We start from the raw sequence: 17,847 nt of genomic DNA, 5'->3' as shown, positions 1-17,847 counted from the left end.
TTTGCAAAGACTAGGATACTAGAATTTATTTTTCTCTGGAACATGAAAGAGATGTGCCAATTTACCACTACAACGAGTAAAAGTTTACATAGATACCCAAGTGTATTCTCTTCAAGAAGCTAATGTCATGCTTGGGCAACTGTCAACACTGCAAGCCATAATGTCCCTATAATCTCGTGAGATTCTAAAGGAGTCATAGACCTTTCCATCACTGCTATTCTTGTACTCAAACAACAGATTTGACTGGTCAAATGTTGTAAGCTTTATGAATCCAAAGTCCTGGTCCTTGTAATAACTCCATCTAGTATGTATTGTGGTGAATTCTGCAAGGCTAGCGCCTCTTCCCCCAACAACTACATGGATGGTTCCATTCAAGGGACCTTGATAGTATGACTTTCTTTATTGGTACAAACATTCTGTAACAGAAGCATGACACCCATTGTTAGTTTATGAGGTGAAGAATCTGGATGAACTAACAAGCATGTTTGCTACCATTTGAAACATTTCAATTTAATATAGAAGAGGTTGAATGCTCATTTCTACAAGATATGATAATCTACACTAATAACAAATCAATTAATAGACAGTTAACCATTATATGTAAAAGGTATTACAGATTGGATGTTGGTCAGAATCCTTGAGAGGAAAATGGTAACAACAATTCATCCCTAAAATACCTTGGAAATTCCAATTCTAGAATAGGGGTTTGACACATGGACTAGAAAGATTTAACAGGGAATTTTTTAAAGCTTATAATGTTAGTAAGTCTGGAATTTGTGTAGAACCAAAGAATCAGGGAGCAAAGCAGATTGTCGTTTTAGAATTTTTAAAGCTCCAGTGTTCCACTCATCCTCCCTCACACCTACTGGGGCTATTCCTAGATCCCCACAAATATGTACCAAGCTGTTATATAAAAATTATATAATTAATTGTTAGAATATTAACCTAACAAGATTTTGAGACTATTTCTTGAAAGTTTGGCCAGAACACAGAGATAATGATAACACACACAAATGTATATGCAAAAGGAAAAAGCTACTTACACTGAATTGGGCCACAGGTCCTTCAGAAAACTTGTGTATGCCACCCCACTGCCTAAACTCAACCATTGTTCTATGATAGATGGTTTGGGTAGGCAAGGTAAGGTTGATGATGCTTACAGATTGTTTGAGAGAGTGGTTACTGGCTTCTAGAGGAAATGAAGACAAATGGTTGCCAACCCATAGTGGTTACATATGGATCAGTCATTCATGAGCTTTCCAATATTGATAGGCTTGATGAAGCATACACGCTCTTTAATTGAAGAAGCAAAATCAAGAGTAGGCATATATGTATTAAGGTATAGCAGTCTTATTGATGGTTTTGGAAAGGTTGGTAGAATAGATGAGGTATATCTTATCATGGAAGAGTTGATCAACAAGGGATTGGCACCTAAAGTTACACATGGAACTGCATTCTTGATGCGCTAGTGAAGACAGGAAATTAATGAAGCCCCTGTCTACTTTCAGTCAATGAAAGACCTTAAATGCACCCAAAATGCCATCACTTAAAATATTATCATAAATGTGTGCCCAGAAAGCCAAACCTCAATTGTTTTTTAACTGATATGTCATCTTTGTCAAATAAAATTACAGATATTATGAATACTTTTACTTTAGGTGTGTCAAATACACATCCAAGAACAAGCTTTTGCTTTTTAGGTACTTGTGGATGTAAAGAGAAAATTTATGCAAGAAGAAAAAGGTAGCTAGTTAGCTACTGCAGTACTTTTTTTCGCAAGTTACAAGTTGTCTTTCAAAAGAACTTTAGGTGTTTAGGAATGAAGAGGGAGTTCTATTTTTATCTGTTTTAGTTTATTAAAAGTTCTATAGGTTGTCTAGTGGGTATTGATTTGTTTCTGTTTTTCTATTTTATCTAAGTACCTTAGGTATATTATGAATAATCTTCATTTGTTTGCAGTCAATTATTGGGCTGACTGCTGGATATATCTTAGAATTGGGCTTGTCTTGAATCAATCAATATACCTAAATACCTTAGAATTAAAAATTGTTTGCAGCTCAATATGTAAGATTATTGAGCTAGCTTGTCTTGAATTTCAAGAAATAAAAGGGTAAGATAATGACAAATTCTATTGGTCAGCAAGACAACAAGACATTGGACTGAAACTCATCCCACGAAAAGAAAAAATAAAAGAGAAACGTGTGCACTCATTTGAACCACATCTCAGCTGCTACTGTTAATTATGAATAAACATGACACCAAACCTATTAACCAATCCAGATAGAAATCGGGATAAAGTGGTTGCTTGCTTGTAACTCTAAAATCCCTTAATTAATTAATTGTCACTATTCATGTCTAAGCAGACTGTTATCTAATTTGAAATTATATTAGAATGTTATTGTACTCTGATGAACTTGATAGAGATCTTTCAAAACTTATTAGCTACAAAGATAGAGCTGAATCAGGTAAACAATAAAATAAACATAGAAAAATTCAAACACCATACAGAACTAATGACCAAATAACTCTACTCACATAAGGATGCATTACAAACTGAAATTGGGAAAAAAATTAACATGCATTTCAGACCTGCTAAATTAACATGCATTTCGAGGTCAAGTATAAACAACTAAATTTAGCATGCATTTCAGACCTTCTACTAAAGACCTATATAACAAATACTTTGCTGGAAAGGAAAATCGAGGATAGCATACCTTGCTGTGTTTTGGTCTGGTCTGCAACGGAAAAAATGGGGAGGAATGAAAAAAATAAAGTGAGAGAGAAGGAGAGGAAGAAGAATATGAAAGAGGAGAGAAAAAAAAATTGATGGTGATTTACCTCATCGTCACCGTTGCCTGAGTTTTAGTTCAGATCAATACTTCGAACTTCAGCTGCCTATGGAGGGAGTGACGAGAGAGGGGAACGAGGGTTAGAAAGTCGGAAACGGGTAGGGAGAGGTTTGAGGGGTTTTTTTTGTCATTTTATAGCGGGAATGGGATTCTGGTTCCGGGGGGGTTGGGTCGGGAATGGCTGGGGATTGCCATTCCGCCCGGAATGGAAATCGGATTCCGTTTCCATCGAACCAAACGCTGGGAATCGGAATGAATCCGATTCCGGACTTCTATTCTTGCAAACCAAACAAACCCTTAATTTTAATTGGTGGGATGAGAAAAGGAAAATTTATTTTCTCAGTTAGTTATAATGTGTTTGTTTGCTGAGAAAATTTTTGTGAGAAAATCCACTTTCTAGTGTTTGTTTTGCAAGGAATAGAATCAAGTAAAAAATAGCTCACAATTGTTCAATGGAAATCAAATCAACCAACTTTAATAAAATTTCCACTCGAATCACTCCATTTATCCTTCTCAATTGCTTCTGCACTAGAAATGTTGCTCAAAACCACCCAAATCCTTCATCCATGTTTCATCTACTCCATCTAACTTAGCACAGAAGAACTCCTTGAGTCTTTCAAGTTTCAGTCAGCAATGAACAGGTTTTCAAAGAAAACCATTGAAAAGTACATAAAAACTCCACTGTTCTCAATGATTTTTGACTCGTTGAGATCGAGATTCTTGTCCAAGACACAAAATTGAAGTTAGTAAAAAAGAAAAATGAGATGAAACCTAGGAAAATCTGATCAGAAGATTAGTTGCAGAGAGCTTCACAAAGAAAGAATAACAGGACTTTGAGAACGATTGAAGCATTGATTCCTATGGAGAGTCTGATTTTGGTCAATAGGGTCATTTCATGATGTTGCGAACCTTGTTCTAGCAATCTTCTTTGTTTTGATAAATGGGAACTCGGTCATAAAAAACAAGGTTTGCACAATCACAGACCAAGTTGTCATGGACCAACAATCTGTCTCTTTTTCTTCTACTTGAACAACAATCCCTCCAGCAATGAAACCTCTTCAAAATGCCTTCACACCCGCTGAGGATTGGCTATGGTTGCTTGGGCCACGGCAACCACGACAACCAAGTTTCCGTGGTTGCTCGAAGCTTTGTTTACTTGCTCGAAGCTTTTGATTTATTTACTGATGAGAATGGAATCACGGCAACCAAGTTCCCATATGCAAATAGTTTCAGCTGAGCGCCATAGTTATTCATGGCCATGGCAAACACAAAAACCGAGTTCCCACCTTGGGCACTTTAAGGGCATTTATTGAGGACGAATTGGAGGCATTGGAGACATTCTGGCATTGGCAGATGAGGTGAAGAGAAGAAGAGGACGCATTGGAGACATTATGGCATCGACAGTCGAGGTGAAAAGAAGAAGAGGAAGGGTTCGTTCACGCCATGAGTTGCAGGGTCTGATGCAGTTCAAGGTAATTTTGGTTTGGTTGCAGAGATCCCTCCTTCTCTCTGTCTCCCTCTTTCCATCGCCGACGACCTTTAGCGTGAGAATGAGGATGAGCTTTTTTGTTGCTGATGACAATTTTGTCCACTGTGAGTCCTCGATTTCTACTGACGACAACGTTTAGTGCGAAAGTGAAGAGGAGCTTTCTATCGCCAACGACGATTTTGGCCGCTGCGAGTTCTCGATTTCTACCGACGATGACCTTTAGCGCGAGAGTGAAGATGAGTTTTCCATCGCCGACAAAGATTTTGGCTGCTATGAGTCCTCAATTTCTACTGCCGATGAGGAGTAGGCGAATGAGCGAACAAAGAAGAGGTTATGGTTGGGATGCTGGAGGAGAATGTGGTGATGTCGGCGGCGGTGGTGGAGGTGCTGATAACAGGAAGAAGATGGTTAGTGGTGGAGAGAGAGAGAGAGAGAGAGAGAGAGATGATCGACTTCTTGCTCTGACAAAGCCCGGGCAATTTTTTTAGTGTTTTCTTTTCTCAATGGGGTCACACTGTTTTGGTGTGACCCCACTCACTTAATTTTGGGATCCCGCGTCCCTCTTGTTTCTCATCCCAAAACACTGTTTAACAGTAAACAAACACAAGAAAGGAAAAATAATTCGGGAATATTCCCTTTTCTCATCCCTTTCTCAGCAATCAAACAAACCCTTGCTGAATGCTTCTGATACCTTGCCATCTCTTTTTAGCCGTTGTTGCAAGTTGGGCTGAGCCAAGTTCAGACCAATTTCTTTTGGCTGGCCCAGTTTAGAAATCAAGCCTACATATTTTAGAAATCGTTGGTTATAAAGGAAAAGGCTCATCATACAAGGATCTATATACAAACGTAGAACGGTAGAAGAACCAAATCAGAAACACTGAGAAAAGAAAAACTACCACGGTGAGAAAACAGTAACTCTTCAAAATTCAGGAGACGGTTTTGGTTTCAGTGAAAGATTTGACATTTCTTAGGGTTATGTTTGGTTTAATGGAAAAAGTAGGAAAATGAAGAAAATGCAGAGAAATTTATACAAGATTTGTAAAGGTTTTCTTCCCTTTCCTTTCCTTTTCCTACTATTTCCTTCAAACCAAACACAACCTATAAAACACTCGATGGGAAAGCTACACTAACACGTTGATGGGAAGATATGGAAAGGGCAATAACTTCACATAGAAAGGGAAATAGGGAGGGAGGAGAAATGTAGAGTGTTCTCACATTTGATTATTTATTGAACTTGGGCCATCACATCTTAAGCTTAATAGCTTATGGTGAGGCCCACCATGTGTTACAGTTAATGGCTTTTGTCATTAACTGAGCTTTTGCCAATTTCGAATGGGCCCGGCCCAGAGCCCAAGCTTGAATGAGTATAAAATTTCATGGCCGAGCCTACCCGGCCTTGAACAGGTCTATTTCAGGGACAAGTTTGCTGGCCGAGTTGTTTAGAGAAGAACTCCAATCAACCCAAAAATATATATTTTATTTAAAATCTCCTAAATGAGTCCACATATTCCCTTTTTTAGACCAGGTTGTCAATGGGTCAGGACCCAAAAGACATGAATCGATTCAATTAAGGTTGTTGACTAAATCAACGGTTTTTTATCAAAAAACGTTTTTAGGATGAAATAGAACGAATTACCTGACCTATTAGCAAATAAGTATGTTGTTACCAAGTAACTGGTTAAAAGTATAGCTGCCAATTATAATATGATGCTATCGGGTCAGATCCGATAGTGCCAATTATGGATCCCATTAAGGTTTGGTTTGAAACTAATTCTGCACATTTACTAATTATCAGGTCGGGATTGGGGTGTAGTACCCTGGTTCAAACCAGACCCAGCCTATTGATAGCTCTGCTCCAGACTTGTATTCATGGCTCAAGGTTCAGCTTAAAAGTCATTGTTACAATGGCCTAATTAACCAATCCCTTCTTTATCGAGGCTTTTCGCTTGAAATAAGGCTTCCATATAAATGGTGTTATAGGGGTGTCATTGATGGGAAGGAGAACAAACCTCCGGATATAAAGTTTGAGTTCACGCTTGTACAGGAGAAAGTAAGTAAGTAAATAAATAGAAAGTTGGGGAGCTTCACAGAGACAGTTATCAATAGTGTAGTTGAGTTATAAGAAACCAGATATCCTTGCTTTGCCCATCTTCATTCTTCAACATGATAGCTATAGTAATGCTTATTAACCCATTATTATATGGTTTTGATTTATTAATTTGCTTTCAAGTTTCAATCCATATATTGGGTTTATTTTTCTTCATTTAGGATATGGTGTGTATATATGCTTGACCATGAGCATGATTTTGTTTCTTTTATCTAGATTTGAATTTGTTTTTATAATATGCTATCAGTTATAATTATTATTACTATTATTATATTTAATTTAATTCATTATAAGGGCAACTCTCACCGATCATTATGAGCATGTTTATGTTGCATTAAACCATGAAAGCTGGTCCCTCCAATGAGTTTGGCTTCTTTGAGGGCAAGTTGGTGCTCACACCCTTTGAGTAGCCCCTTGCAATCTTGCATTGGGAATATTTCCCATGAAATAAATCACATAACTATGGAGATATTCTCAACGCAAGGCTGTAAAGGCTGTTGGAACGGGCTTTGCCCTGATTGAAGCCGGATTGCTCTCCAATGGCATCCACTGGAGAAGGATTTTAGTTGGGATGTATAGGAGTCACCAATTTTTGACCATTTATGCTAAAAGTTGATCATTTCAAAAAAAAAAAAAAAACTATTGCTATATATCTAACTTAACTATTACAGGCAGAAACAAGATCAAGTTAATGCCATCGAAATTCAAAAGAAAGAATATAAAAATGACTAAAAATTAAGAAAATAAAGGACATAGAATCAAAAGCAAAAGAGATTACTTGCAGAACAGATAAGAGAATTTGTTTGATACAAAATCATGTTTGTGATACTGATACCGTAAAAACACTACCAGGCTACAAGTGTTGCATATTTGGACTACATAGCTGTTGCATCCTAAGAGCTAGCATTTTATACAGGGTGCAAGTAGTGTGCAACACTTATACTGATAATATGTTCTTGTGACAATATATACCTCATACTTGTACTGCGAAATATGTTTCTATATAGGCTCAGTTTGAAAAGAGTACAAATACAATACAAATATGTAAAGTGTAAAACTTAATTTGTATTGTATTTTGTATGTATTTGTACTGTACATATTTATATTTGTATTCTTTTCAAAGTGAGCCATATAAATCAGAACTTGTGAAAGATATAATTAATACAAATAGTTGGTTTTTGTTTTCCTCATAAAATTTTGGGAGGGCCAGGCCCATGTTATGCTCAAATAGTGAACTTAATCACCACCCAAGGAAAACAAATGCTAATGCCATGATTTGATTGGTTTCATTTGTGCACTTAGCTTTTTTTCAAGTGGTTATCCTTCTTTGCCACTAGTTAGGCTTACTCCCTCTCCCCATTTAATAACATATTTATGCAGCCAGTGCCTCCAGTTGCACCAGGTGTGCTACTATAAATTACAGAGACATGTATAATGGGCTACATATATACCAATCAAGAGTGACTATGCCAATGATCTATACACTTGGGGGTGGCCCATTGTACACACCTTTGGAGAGAGAGAGAGAGGATGATATGAGGTCAGAAAGCAGAAATTGCAGTGATAAGAAAATTCCTCCAACCAGACCCTACCCTGATTTTCTCTATACCAAATTCATCCTGTTTGGGGCAGGTTGTGGATTTGTTACCCAGTTAACCCCCATGCATGTTGCAATCCCTACCTAGAGCTAGGAGTGGAGATCGGCTTCCATCAGGGCAAGCCCATGCTCGACCACACCACCCCAACAGCCTCTTGCACCCTTGCATCGTGAATATCTCCCTATGAAATAAAACATAAGAGTGTGGAGATATTCCCAATGCAAGGCTATAAAGGCTGCTCGAATGGGTGTGGCCCTGATGGCTTCTAGGAGTGGCAACACAATCCACTTATTTCTATGCCCTTTTCAAAGGGATGAGTTGATTAATTAAGATAGAAAACTGTAATATCAATCTCCACCTGTCTTGAGCTATGTGCTTCAATATTGCCATTAAACAAAACTGTCAACCCTTATAAATCATGAAAAGTCGTAAACTTTGGGAGATGAAATTTAAGAAGACCTATTTAGCTTAGAAGATATATATAAAAACTGAAACATCTGAAGTAGGTTTGTCACTCTTGTTTAATTAACTGATGTGCACATATTTCATTAGGGGGTTGCAAGTGCAAAGAGATTTCTCTCAAGAATATGGTGTTTATGGAGAGAGCAAATCTTCTGCAACCACGATTGCAGCACTCTTGTGATCCCCAATGAAACACGGAAAGGGCAGTTATGTAAATAAACTGTTTCTTAATTCTGATATGCTGCTGGTGTGTATATGTTTCATTGGAGGGCCACAAGGGGCAGCTGCGAGTCTGCGGCCATGGTTGTAGTAGATGGGAACTTGTTTGTTGAACTCATTGATTTAAAACATGAAAAAACTTCCAGACTTATATGCACCCATGCGATCTATTAATTTTGGAGGTATTTGGCAAGTCTTTTGGACTTTTTGAAGATAGGAAGACCAAAATTTGGCCAAAGGTGGGAAGCCAGAAAGACCAATGCCCTTAAAAATCGCATGAAAGCTCAAAATGACTGTAAATCTAGTAGTTTTAAATGAAGCTTCCCATTTTTCTTGATCATGGTAGATTAGGATATTTACCAAAAGATCTATATATATATAGATATATTTAAAGACAAGGCCAAAATCTCATTACATCTTTTGGTCATCTAGGTTGTTAGAAGATCTTCCTAAAAAGATTTGTCAAACAGCACCATTTGTATGTATGATGATTCATATTTGAATTTGATTGATTGTACATAGCTGCGATTACAATGTAGAATTTGAACCTAAGGAATGCAATAAGAATAAGAAGACACTCTCTGGGAACCTCTAAAGTCTAAACATGTCTAATTGTAGGCATTTCAATGATATAGGATAAAATTTGTCAAAAATTAAAGAAACACATAGCAATTCATTCAAACAACAGACCAATATTCTCCTTATAAATGAATAAATATATATTCCCACACTCCCAATAAGAAAAAAAAAAGATACAAAATGAGAAAACAAAGGCCAATAATATGTACAGTCCCTTCCCAGCTGAGCTGAGTAGTTCTCGTGACACAATAGACGACATACTCATCCTGGGCTAGCTTGCAGTTCATTTGCATGTCTCTTTTACTTACCCTGTTAGGGTTTTCACTCACACACACAACACAAGATGAGAAGACAACACTGTACGAGAAGAAGACATGGGTTGAGGACTTGGGATTGGGACGTAGCATGACGATAGAACATAATCGTCATGGAGACGTGAGCTCATAAATACAGTCACACAGTCACCATCCCGCCACCTCTAAAAAACAAAACCCCAACTGCATGTAATGTAATGCATATACCAACTGCCAAATCCATGTCTCTTTCTCTTTTCAAAATTCTCTCTCTTTCTATCTCTACAGGCCAAGTCCAAACCAATGTTCCAAAACAGATACTAATATATAGAACAAGAAGACAAACCAACCAGAACCCATTTTCCTTCTATCATGCATTCTCTCTTCCTCACTTTTTGTATGTGATGGAAATACATAAACACACTCGAAAAGAAGCCAGAGTAAAAAGGAAAAAGAAAGCAAGAAAATGGTTTTCGTTTAAAGGAGAAGTCAAAGAGACCTGTGTTCAAGCATGTTGATATTAGTCCTTTGTCTCTTAATACACCCTGACGCAGACTCGTCACCAGCTGTTCTCTCCATCACTGCCTTGAGTGCTTCTTGGATCGAACTTATAGTATACTGTTGCTGTTGTTGTTGCTGCTCGTTGTCCTTAGATTCTTCTTCCCCAGTGATGAACAACACGTTCTTCACGCGTCCCCCAAGTGTGGTGATCTCGGCTTTCACTGTTCGAAGTCTCAGAGCTTTCAGGGTCTTGATAAGTTCGGGCAAGAGATCAGACCTGTCCTCACAACATAGAGAAGCTTTAATTATGAGCTTTCCATCTTCATCTGAAGCATCGACCGTGAGCTCGTCAACCTCAGTTGGGACTGGACTCACTTCTGCAATCTGGGATGTCTGACGTTTCAGTTCTTTCACGTGTTGGATCACTTCCGCAAGCAATGAAGCCTTGTCTGTCTATAATCAAGAGCAAAACCAAAGTTAAAACATAGATAAATAACAGAGAGATGGAGGGATCAACTAGTTCTAGTTGTTTATTTCTGGAGCTTTTGATGTATGGAAAGAAGAGACGGGATTGGGAATTATTTTATTCTTGTAATGGAGCTTTAATGGGAATTGTTTGCAGGAGAACTTAAGGGTCGAAAGGCACGTTCTTTGGGACTGACAAGGTTGCTTCTTTGTCTTTCTCTCTTTCTCTCCTTAGTTTCATTCTTCACCGGCAAGAAATTTCTGTGGAAGCTTTTAACTGATCTCTGGTTCCTCTTTATCGCATCAACTGAGCGACTTTAACGCTTATTTATTTTTCTTTTGATTTTTTTTTGTTTGAATCCTCGGAACTACAAAAGCTTTCAATGAAGACCCCATAGAAAAATACAAAGGAATAAATACATAAAACTATAAAAGAGATAAAAAAGAAAGAAAAGAGAAGAGGATGAAGAGAAGAAGATAAGAAGAGAAAGAAAGAAGTTGCACTTACTAAACTGATAGTGCATATTTAGATCGAGGACCTATATATAGAGATCTCTGGATCAAATGTGCCAAGATAAAATTTAACAAAAGGATAAAGAAATCAACAAAAATAAAAATCAAAATCCGACATGAAGGCTTGAAGAAACTAACAAAGTTTTCGTTTTTTTTTTCTCTTTTAACTACTTACTTTGGTCGTGTTAGGAAGCAAGCTACGCAGTTTAGCAAGATGGTTGTTAATTCTCTCTCTTCGTCTCCTTTCGGCCTCGCTGTGGCTCTTAGAGGCTGCAAGTGCTTTGGCGTCCATGATCTCCTGAGCTGTCATCTTACCCAACTCTGCCTGAATGCCAAAAGGAGAGGAGCCAGGTTGAACCTCCTGACCGTGGGGATCTGATATGAGTCGGAGATGGTCAGATGATGGACCATCATAAGCAAACTGTAGAGCAGAAGCTCTTCTGCCGAATAAGCCACCGTATGGTAGTGGAGGAGGAACAAGAAATGGGTCGTGGTCTCGAACTGGGTTGGTTGAAAACTGATGGACTGGGTTGAATGTCTGAATGGGAGGGAGAGACCACGGTATGATCGGAGAGAGTTCAGGGAGGAGTAACCCACCACCTCTCCCTGCAACCCCACCTCCATAGCCATCACTATATTGCTGTTGGTGGTGTTGTTGAAGCTGCTGCTGTTGGTGTTGGATAAATAATTGTTCTTGGTAGCCTTGAATGCTCTGGATAGTCTGAGAACAATCACCTTGATCTTCTTCTTTCTTCGCAACCATATCTAACATACTCTTTAATCTGTATCTAATCAATCCCAAACAATAACAAAACTAGATCTCTCAACGTCAAGAACAAACTTCACACTTGTTTGACATTTATCTCTTGCTCGTTAAATAGAGATTACTTGGTTTAGTCTCACTGGATGAATAGAGAAAGGGTAATTGAGAAAGTGATCAGACAGATGTTGCTTGAAATGTGATGACGGTTCGTGGTCTCTCTCTCTCTCTCTCGTGGAAGGAAGAAATTGAGAAAAAAGAAAAGGCAAAGGTGAGCCTCTTTCTATCCTTTCTCTTCTCCTTGGTTGTTCTGCCACGCCTTTGTGCTACCCTTTTTTTATCATCCTCGCCTATGCTTTTTTCCTTCTCTTTGTGATTGTTTCTTTTCCTGTTGATTTATTCTGGGCTCTGATCACTCCCTCTCTCTACGAGTCTAGGGTGATGAATCTATCTAAATGACGACCATATGTATATGGACACTCTACTACATGGTAGTAGTCTCTTTCCTTTCTTCTCACGGCACTCTTTCTCTGTGTCTGTTGGGTTCTCTCTCCCCTTTTTTTAATAAAATAAAAAGGGAAAAGTTTGTATTTAATACGTTTTCTTGTGGTTAATACGAATATTATAATGCATGAGATATGTTTGTTATTGGTTCAAGGTGTATAATTACGCTCTGTGACTGCTGGCGCAGCAGCAGAAGAGAAGGGAACACAACAACAACACAGTGAACACACAACACACCGATTGTCGACCGACCAAAGACCGAGCCGGACAATGATAAAAGGTTTCTCTTACCTCGGTCAAGCCCCCACATTCCTCCCCACTCGCCATTTCCATGCTGCTTCCCCAAAACCACGTAATCATTGTGTCTTGGAACACACTCCTCTCTCTCTCACAGCTCCTCGATTTCAGTTGCATAATTTCCAGGGAATCCTTTATGGAAAATAAGAGCCAAATTCATCAATACCCATGACCCCATTTTAAATTCTATTCTCTTAATTCTTAGAAACTCAAACATATCGAGCAAAATTCAATAATTCACTATTGGACAAGTTCATTTCTCCTTTTTATATGGGTCCCCCTAGCATCAATAGAGAATGGCTCCTCACTCGGATAAGCCTATTTCCGTATTTCTTCTAATCCCTTCTTTTGTGGGGGAGAGGAGCTGAGGCACAGGGTAGGTAAGCTCAAACGTTGTCAAAATCTTTTCAATCTTTGTGTCACAGTCCTCACAGTCCTCTTTCTCGCATATGCCTTCTATGCTGATCTTTCCAAACTATGAAATGCAGGAAAAAAATGTCAAAATTCATCCGTACCCATAACTCAAAATGCTCTTTTTCTTTTGGGCTGCTCTAGTCTCCCTATTTGAACCGTGCCCTGTAGAGGGTCGGGACAAACATGGGAATGGGATAGGTCAAATAAAACGGGTTTAGAAGCTGCTCTATATGCTGTCCTGCTTCTAACTGTGAACTCTAACTTGGTTCATAGTCTCAGTCTGATTAATCCAATCAATTCAGCTCTTAAGGACTCTATATGCTGTCCTGCTCTATATGCCCTTCTGTGAAAAAACCAATCATGTCCATGCCCCATTAGGTTAATGGGGGGTGAAGAACAGTTTTGAGCCCATAGATTTGTGGATCAAAGCACACAAACTTTTACAAGTGACCAATTGGCTACCACACACCCACAAACCCATATATATATATATTATTTAAATAGAAAACATGAATAAAGTTAATCAGTGCACACGACAGTTCTATTGTCTCCGCTTCTGTTCAGCCATTCTTCTTCTTCTTTCCTTAGTACGGACTCCCTTTTACCTTATTGGGTCAGTCTAGTTAATGTTATTCTCTCCTTCCTGTGTTCCAATTTGCTTTGGTTTGGAAGTTTGGAGAGAGGAGTTTTGGACCTTTTCTGATACACGCATGGGTTGCTTTGGTCCCCATTCCTTTTTGTGTTTCATCTTTAATTACTTTTCTATTGTTTTTTTTTTCGTTTTTATCTTTGTTATTCAAAGATTTGATGATGACCCTTCCACCACAGCAACGAGAGAGGGCTTAATTAGAGTGGGATTTATCATGACATCATCTCCACCTGTCCTGACGTTTCTGCTTCAAGCACTAACAAGTTCTCAGTTCTCACCCCATCCCTCTTTTATGGCTTACAATATTTCTCTTATTTTGTTGTTTAATATTATTTGATTATTTCTGTATATTAATTGTTCTTACCTAGTCTCCCACCATAAGTGCGTATTTTGGTAAAAAATTCCAAGTGGGTTCCTTTGGTTTGTTTTTACTATTAGACTTGTATATTAAAATCAATTAAGTGAGCGTGGATGAACCATTTTTTCCTTACTGTTTAATGGGTCAATGCCTTCAATATAAAATTTTTCAGAAAATAGAAAAAAATACAAAGACCCAATAACCCATTTATCGGATCTCATGGGTCAATGGTTCAATCATCAAGGTTGCCAGACATTTATAAGTTTTTATATAAAAATATAACGGGGTAGGGTTTTAAGCCCCGCAAATATGAGATTGTCTTGTACTGCCGGTTTTAAGCCCAGATAAAAGAGAAGGGTTGCATCATTTCTCATGTTAGAGTGTATTTTAGACTGAAAAGGACTTAAATTAAGTATATGTTTGGTATCCATGCTGAAGATACAGTAGAAAATGGTGCTATTGGTGTGTTGGTTGGAAGCACCATTATGTTTTCTAAGAAAACAATGTTTTTTTTTTTGTTTGGAAGCATTGCTACTAGGTAGGACGTTTCCTGGAGCAACAACAATGCCTTCTGTTTGGTACCAATGCTTTATATCTATTTTCAGCACTGGTACCCCTTATAGGAAGCCTACGTCACTGCCATATCATGTTCTCATTGGCAACAACGAGCTCCAATCTAAAAAATTAAACATCAAATTCAGCGTTGCTCAAAACCATGCCTTCTCGATTTCCAAGGCATGGCTTGGAGCACCGTTTTTTATGATAAAACAGTTTCAAACATATTGACATTTCCTGGAGCACCGTTTTTTTTCAATGTGACATTGATGTATCACCATTTTCTGGAGCAACTACATCAATGCCAAACAGACATCAATAAGTGACTAAGCATCAATAATTTAATAATGGATATGACACTAAATGAAATATAATGGTTAAACAGAATTTATGTAGTTGACCTGTTGAGACAAGGCTTAGATGACAATGAATGACTTAGATCATTAGATCTGGACCACTAATGGGTAAAAAAGAAGGTTTAGGTATACATTCTCCATTTAAGTGTTCATTCCCCATGACTCATCATATTCATATCTAGACCTGTTCATGGGCTGGGCCGGCCCGACCCTCGGATGGGCTTGAACATGCTTTTAGGCCCGCAGGCTTAAAGTCAGGCCAAAAAGCCCGGTCCACAATAAATTTGATCTGGACTAGGATTTTGTCAAAATAGCCCGGCCTGAGCCTAGCCCGACACGACCTAATATTAAACTTAAAATTGGTTATGTGATTATGCCCATTTGAATAATTTTTTTTTGATTTAAGAATGTAAAATTGTGTTTTAAAATATAAAAAAAGGGAAAAATACCATCTTGTAGGCCCATTGTTCATTTAAATAGAAAAAAATACTATCTGAATTTTTAATTCTAATTTGAATAGGGAAAATTGTTTTTTTTTTTCAATTAGGCAAAGCTTCAGACTCGGGCTCAGGTTTCGGGCTTTTTACCAGGGCTGGGCTCGGGCCCAAGTTATAAGCCCGTTGGTCGGGTTGGGCTCGGACTCAGGCTCGGGCCTAGTATATTTTCATTAGTGACAAATGAAAACCCGGCCCGGCCCAGTGCATGAATAGGTCTATTCATATCTAAACTTGAATAAAATCAACCTTTTTTAAGTTGACTCTAGAGCTATGTTTAAAATGTCGAGGATTTTTTTTAGCAAACATTAAGTATGGCCTTCTAATGAACCCAGAGAAAAAGAAATAAAGGGCATGTTCTGATATTAATGCATACATGCACAAGCTTCCACTATTCCTGGATGAGCCATACCCCTCAAAATAATTAAATCGGATGAAACAGAATTAACTATTTACACTCAGATGCTCAGAGTCAACATCCATTTGTAGTTGTTTAGACAATAACAACATGTCGACCGAATGCCATGAACAAGAACAGTTCTCAGGGGATAGCCATGACTACTGAACCATTAATTAAACCATTTTCTATGGTGTGGCTGAAAATTAAAGGACTTATCAGTCTAAACTAAACAAGTGCTCTTAAGGCCTAATTTTATGCATAAAAACTTGAATTTTTTTTTTTTGCTCCAACCCATTAACCATGTGTACTGCTTCCAAATCATAAAAGTAAGTGAGAAAAGGTTGGTGCCTTTTCCTCAAAACATCTATTTTATTTAATTCTTTACTAGTACTTAGTAGAGTCATGCCTGATGCATTCATAAAAGACACAATGAGATAATAATCGCCTTTAAACAGACAAGTTATAATATTTGTCTTTTCTATTCCTCTTAGTGGCGATTTCATAACATGAAGCTCCACTCTGAATGAGTTGTATTAGGGTGCATTTGATTTATGAGAAAATTATTGAAATTTATAAAGTTGTGGGACAATGCTTAAGGTGGCGTGTGGTTCATCACTGACAAATTAAATAAAATTTTCTTCTCTTTCTTTCTCAGCAATCTCTATGAATTTTATAGAAATTGTTACAACACGTAAATGAACCAGTGATAAAGCAATACATCATAATGACACATTTAAAGTTGTTAAAATCTTTAATGATAATTACACTTGATAAAATGTGAATCAATAAAAAATAAATAGACCAAGTGATGCCTTTAAAATGATTGGTTGAAAATTTAAGAATGCTTCTTCTTCTTCTTCTCCTCGTATCACATGTTACCTACACATCATGTTCACATCACAAGGGATTTTGAAGGGGTGGGGAGGGAGCACTCAGGATTTTCTACTACATGATGAATGTGTAGCTGCAATTCATGGCGGAATAGGAAAAGTAAATATAAAATCTGGGCTGGAGAGAGAGCAGGATTCACACGGGTCCACGCACTACTGACCTTACCCTAGAGAGTGGCTGTATACAAAGCCTACAATTACATGGATATCGGCTAAGTAGGGATTTAATTGAAAGGGCTAGACAGAATATCATCCCAACCTTTATAGTTGCTCTCAGATTGAGACCTACATCCTGTAGTGGTCCCAATGCAGATGCTAATAAAATTAGTTCATTTTGTACTTGTGTTCTGAGGCAACAATTAACAAGGTCCATTTGAGCTAGCAGCTGTGAGACTCAGTTATATGATTCAGTCCCTTGGACATTTGGACCTATTCGGTATAATCTATTTCTCTCTCTCTCTCCAAAGTTGGCAACTCAAATTTTGCTGTCGTTCATGGAAAATGTGTCCTAGTATGAAGTTTGTCTGGTTCCTGTACTAGCTAGCACCTCGATTCACGTACTGTACCAAAACAATATCCTAGCAATTAGCATCTGAGGTCGAAGCACTTCAAAGAAGCCATTTGCTCGTCCAAGCAGAAGCAGCTGACATTTACGACTAAAGGAGAGTCACTTTCAGCTTCAACTTTTACTACTTTTCTTCAACTCAAGCAACCATAGTACATACATGCAAAAGGGTTTTCCTGTTCATGCACCAGAAGATGTTCCCAAACGTAAGTTGGGCTATTTGGCCACCCCTCAATATCTTGCCAATTCCTAAATCTTCCACTACGTACACTACTGCACAAATACTATTCCCCCCACTTGGATTCCCTTCATGGGTCCCATCACCAAAGCCTTATTAATTGGTCGGCTGATTCCATTTGCCAGGTGTACAACTAAGTACTTACATCTAGAGATCAACCAGGTTGGTAGGGTGGGTGGGTCAGCCAGTCCGGCCGGTCGGAGGAGCAGTTGTGTGCTAAACTACCTTCTTTTCCTGTCGACTACTACTCTACATTTACCTTACACTGTCCACCGGTTTATCTGGGTGAGTT

At 38.2% G+C, this 17,847-nt stretch overlaps 1 protein-coding gene and 1 long non-coding RNA gene across 2 annotated transcripts; both read right to left on the bottom strand.

The window, feature by feature from the left end:
* LOC148863528 (uncharacterized) lies at nucleotides 1-3,123 on the bottom strand. The gene is made up of 3 exons (XR_016110383.1): nucleotides 2,839-3,123; nucleotides 2,715-2,735; nucleotides 1-416 (listed from the first exon to the last, which is right to left on the bottom strand). It is a non-coding gene; the product is annotated as an uncharacterized LOC148863528 (long non-coding RNA).
* Nucleotides 3,124-9,382: 6,259 nt separating this feature from the next.
* LOC148863527 (transcription factor bHLH30-like) lies at nucleotides 9,383-12,389 on the bottom strand. Its single transcript, XM_088975807.1, has 2 exons — nucleotides 11,251-12,389; nucleotides 9,383-10,550 (listed from the first exon to the last, which is right to left on the bottom strand). Exons 1-2 carry the CDS (start codon nucleotides 11,845-11,847, stop codon nucleotides 10,086-10,088), a joined length of 1,062 nt encoding a protein of 353 aa, XP_088831933.1. The 5' UTR covers nucleotides 11,848-12,389; the 3' UTR covers nucleotides 9,383-10,085.
* Between the last annotated feature and the right edge of the window lie 5,458 nt (nucleotides 12,390-17,847).

The sequence above is a fragment of the Nelumbo lutea genome, chromosome 3, assembly GCF_056320005.1.
Source record: "Nelumbo lutea isolate HS-2025 chromosome 3, American lotus-T2T, whole genome shotgun sequence".
Lineage (NCBI taxonomy): Eukaryota > Viridiplantae > Streptophyta > Magnoliopsida > Proteales > Nelumbonaceae > Nelumbo > Nelumbo lutea.
The sequence above is the reverse complement of the archived record's forward strand: the minus strand, read 5'-3'. Positions and strand labels throughout refer to the sequence as shown.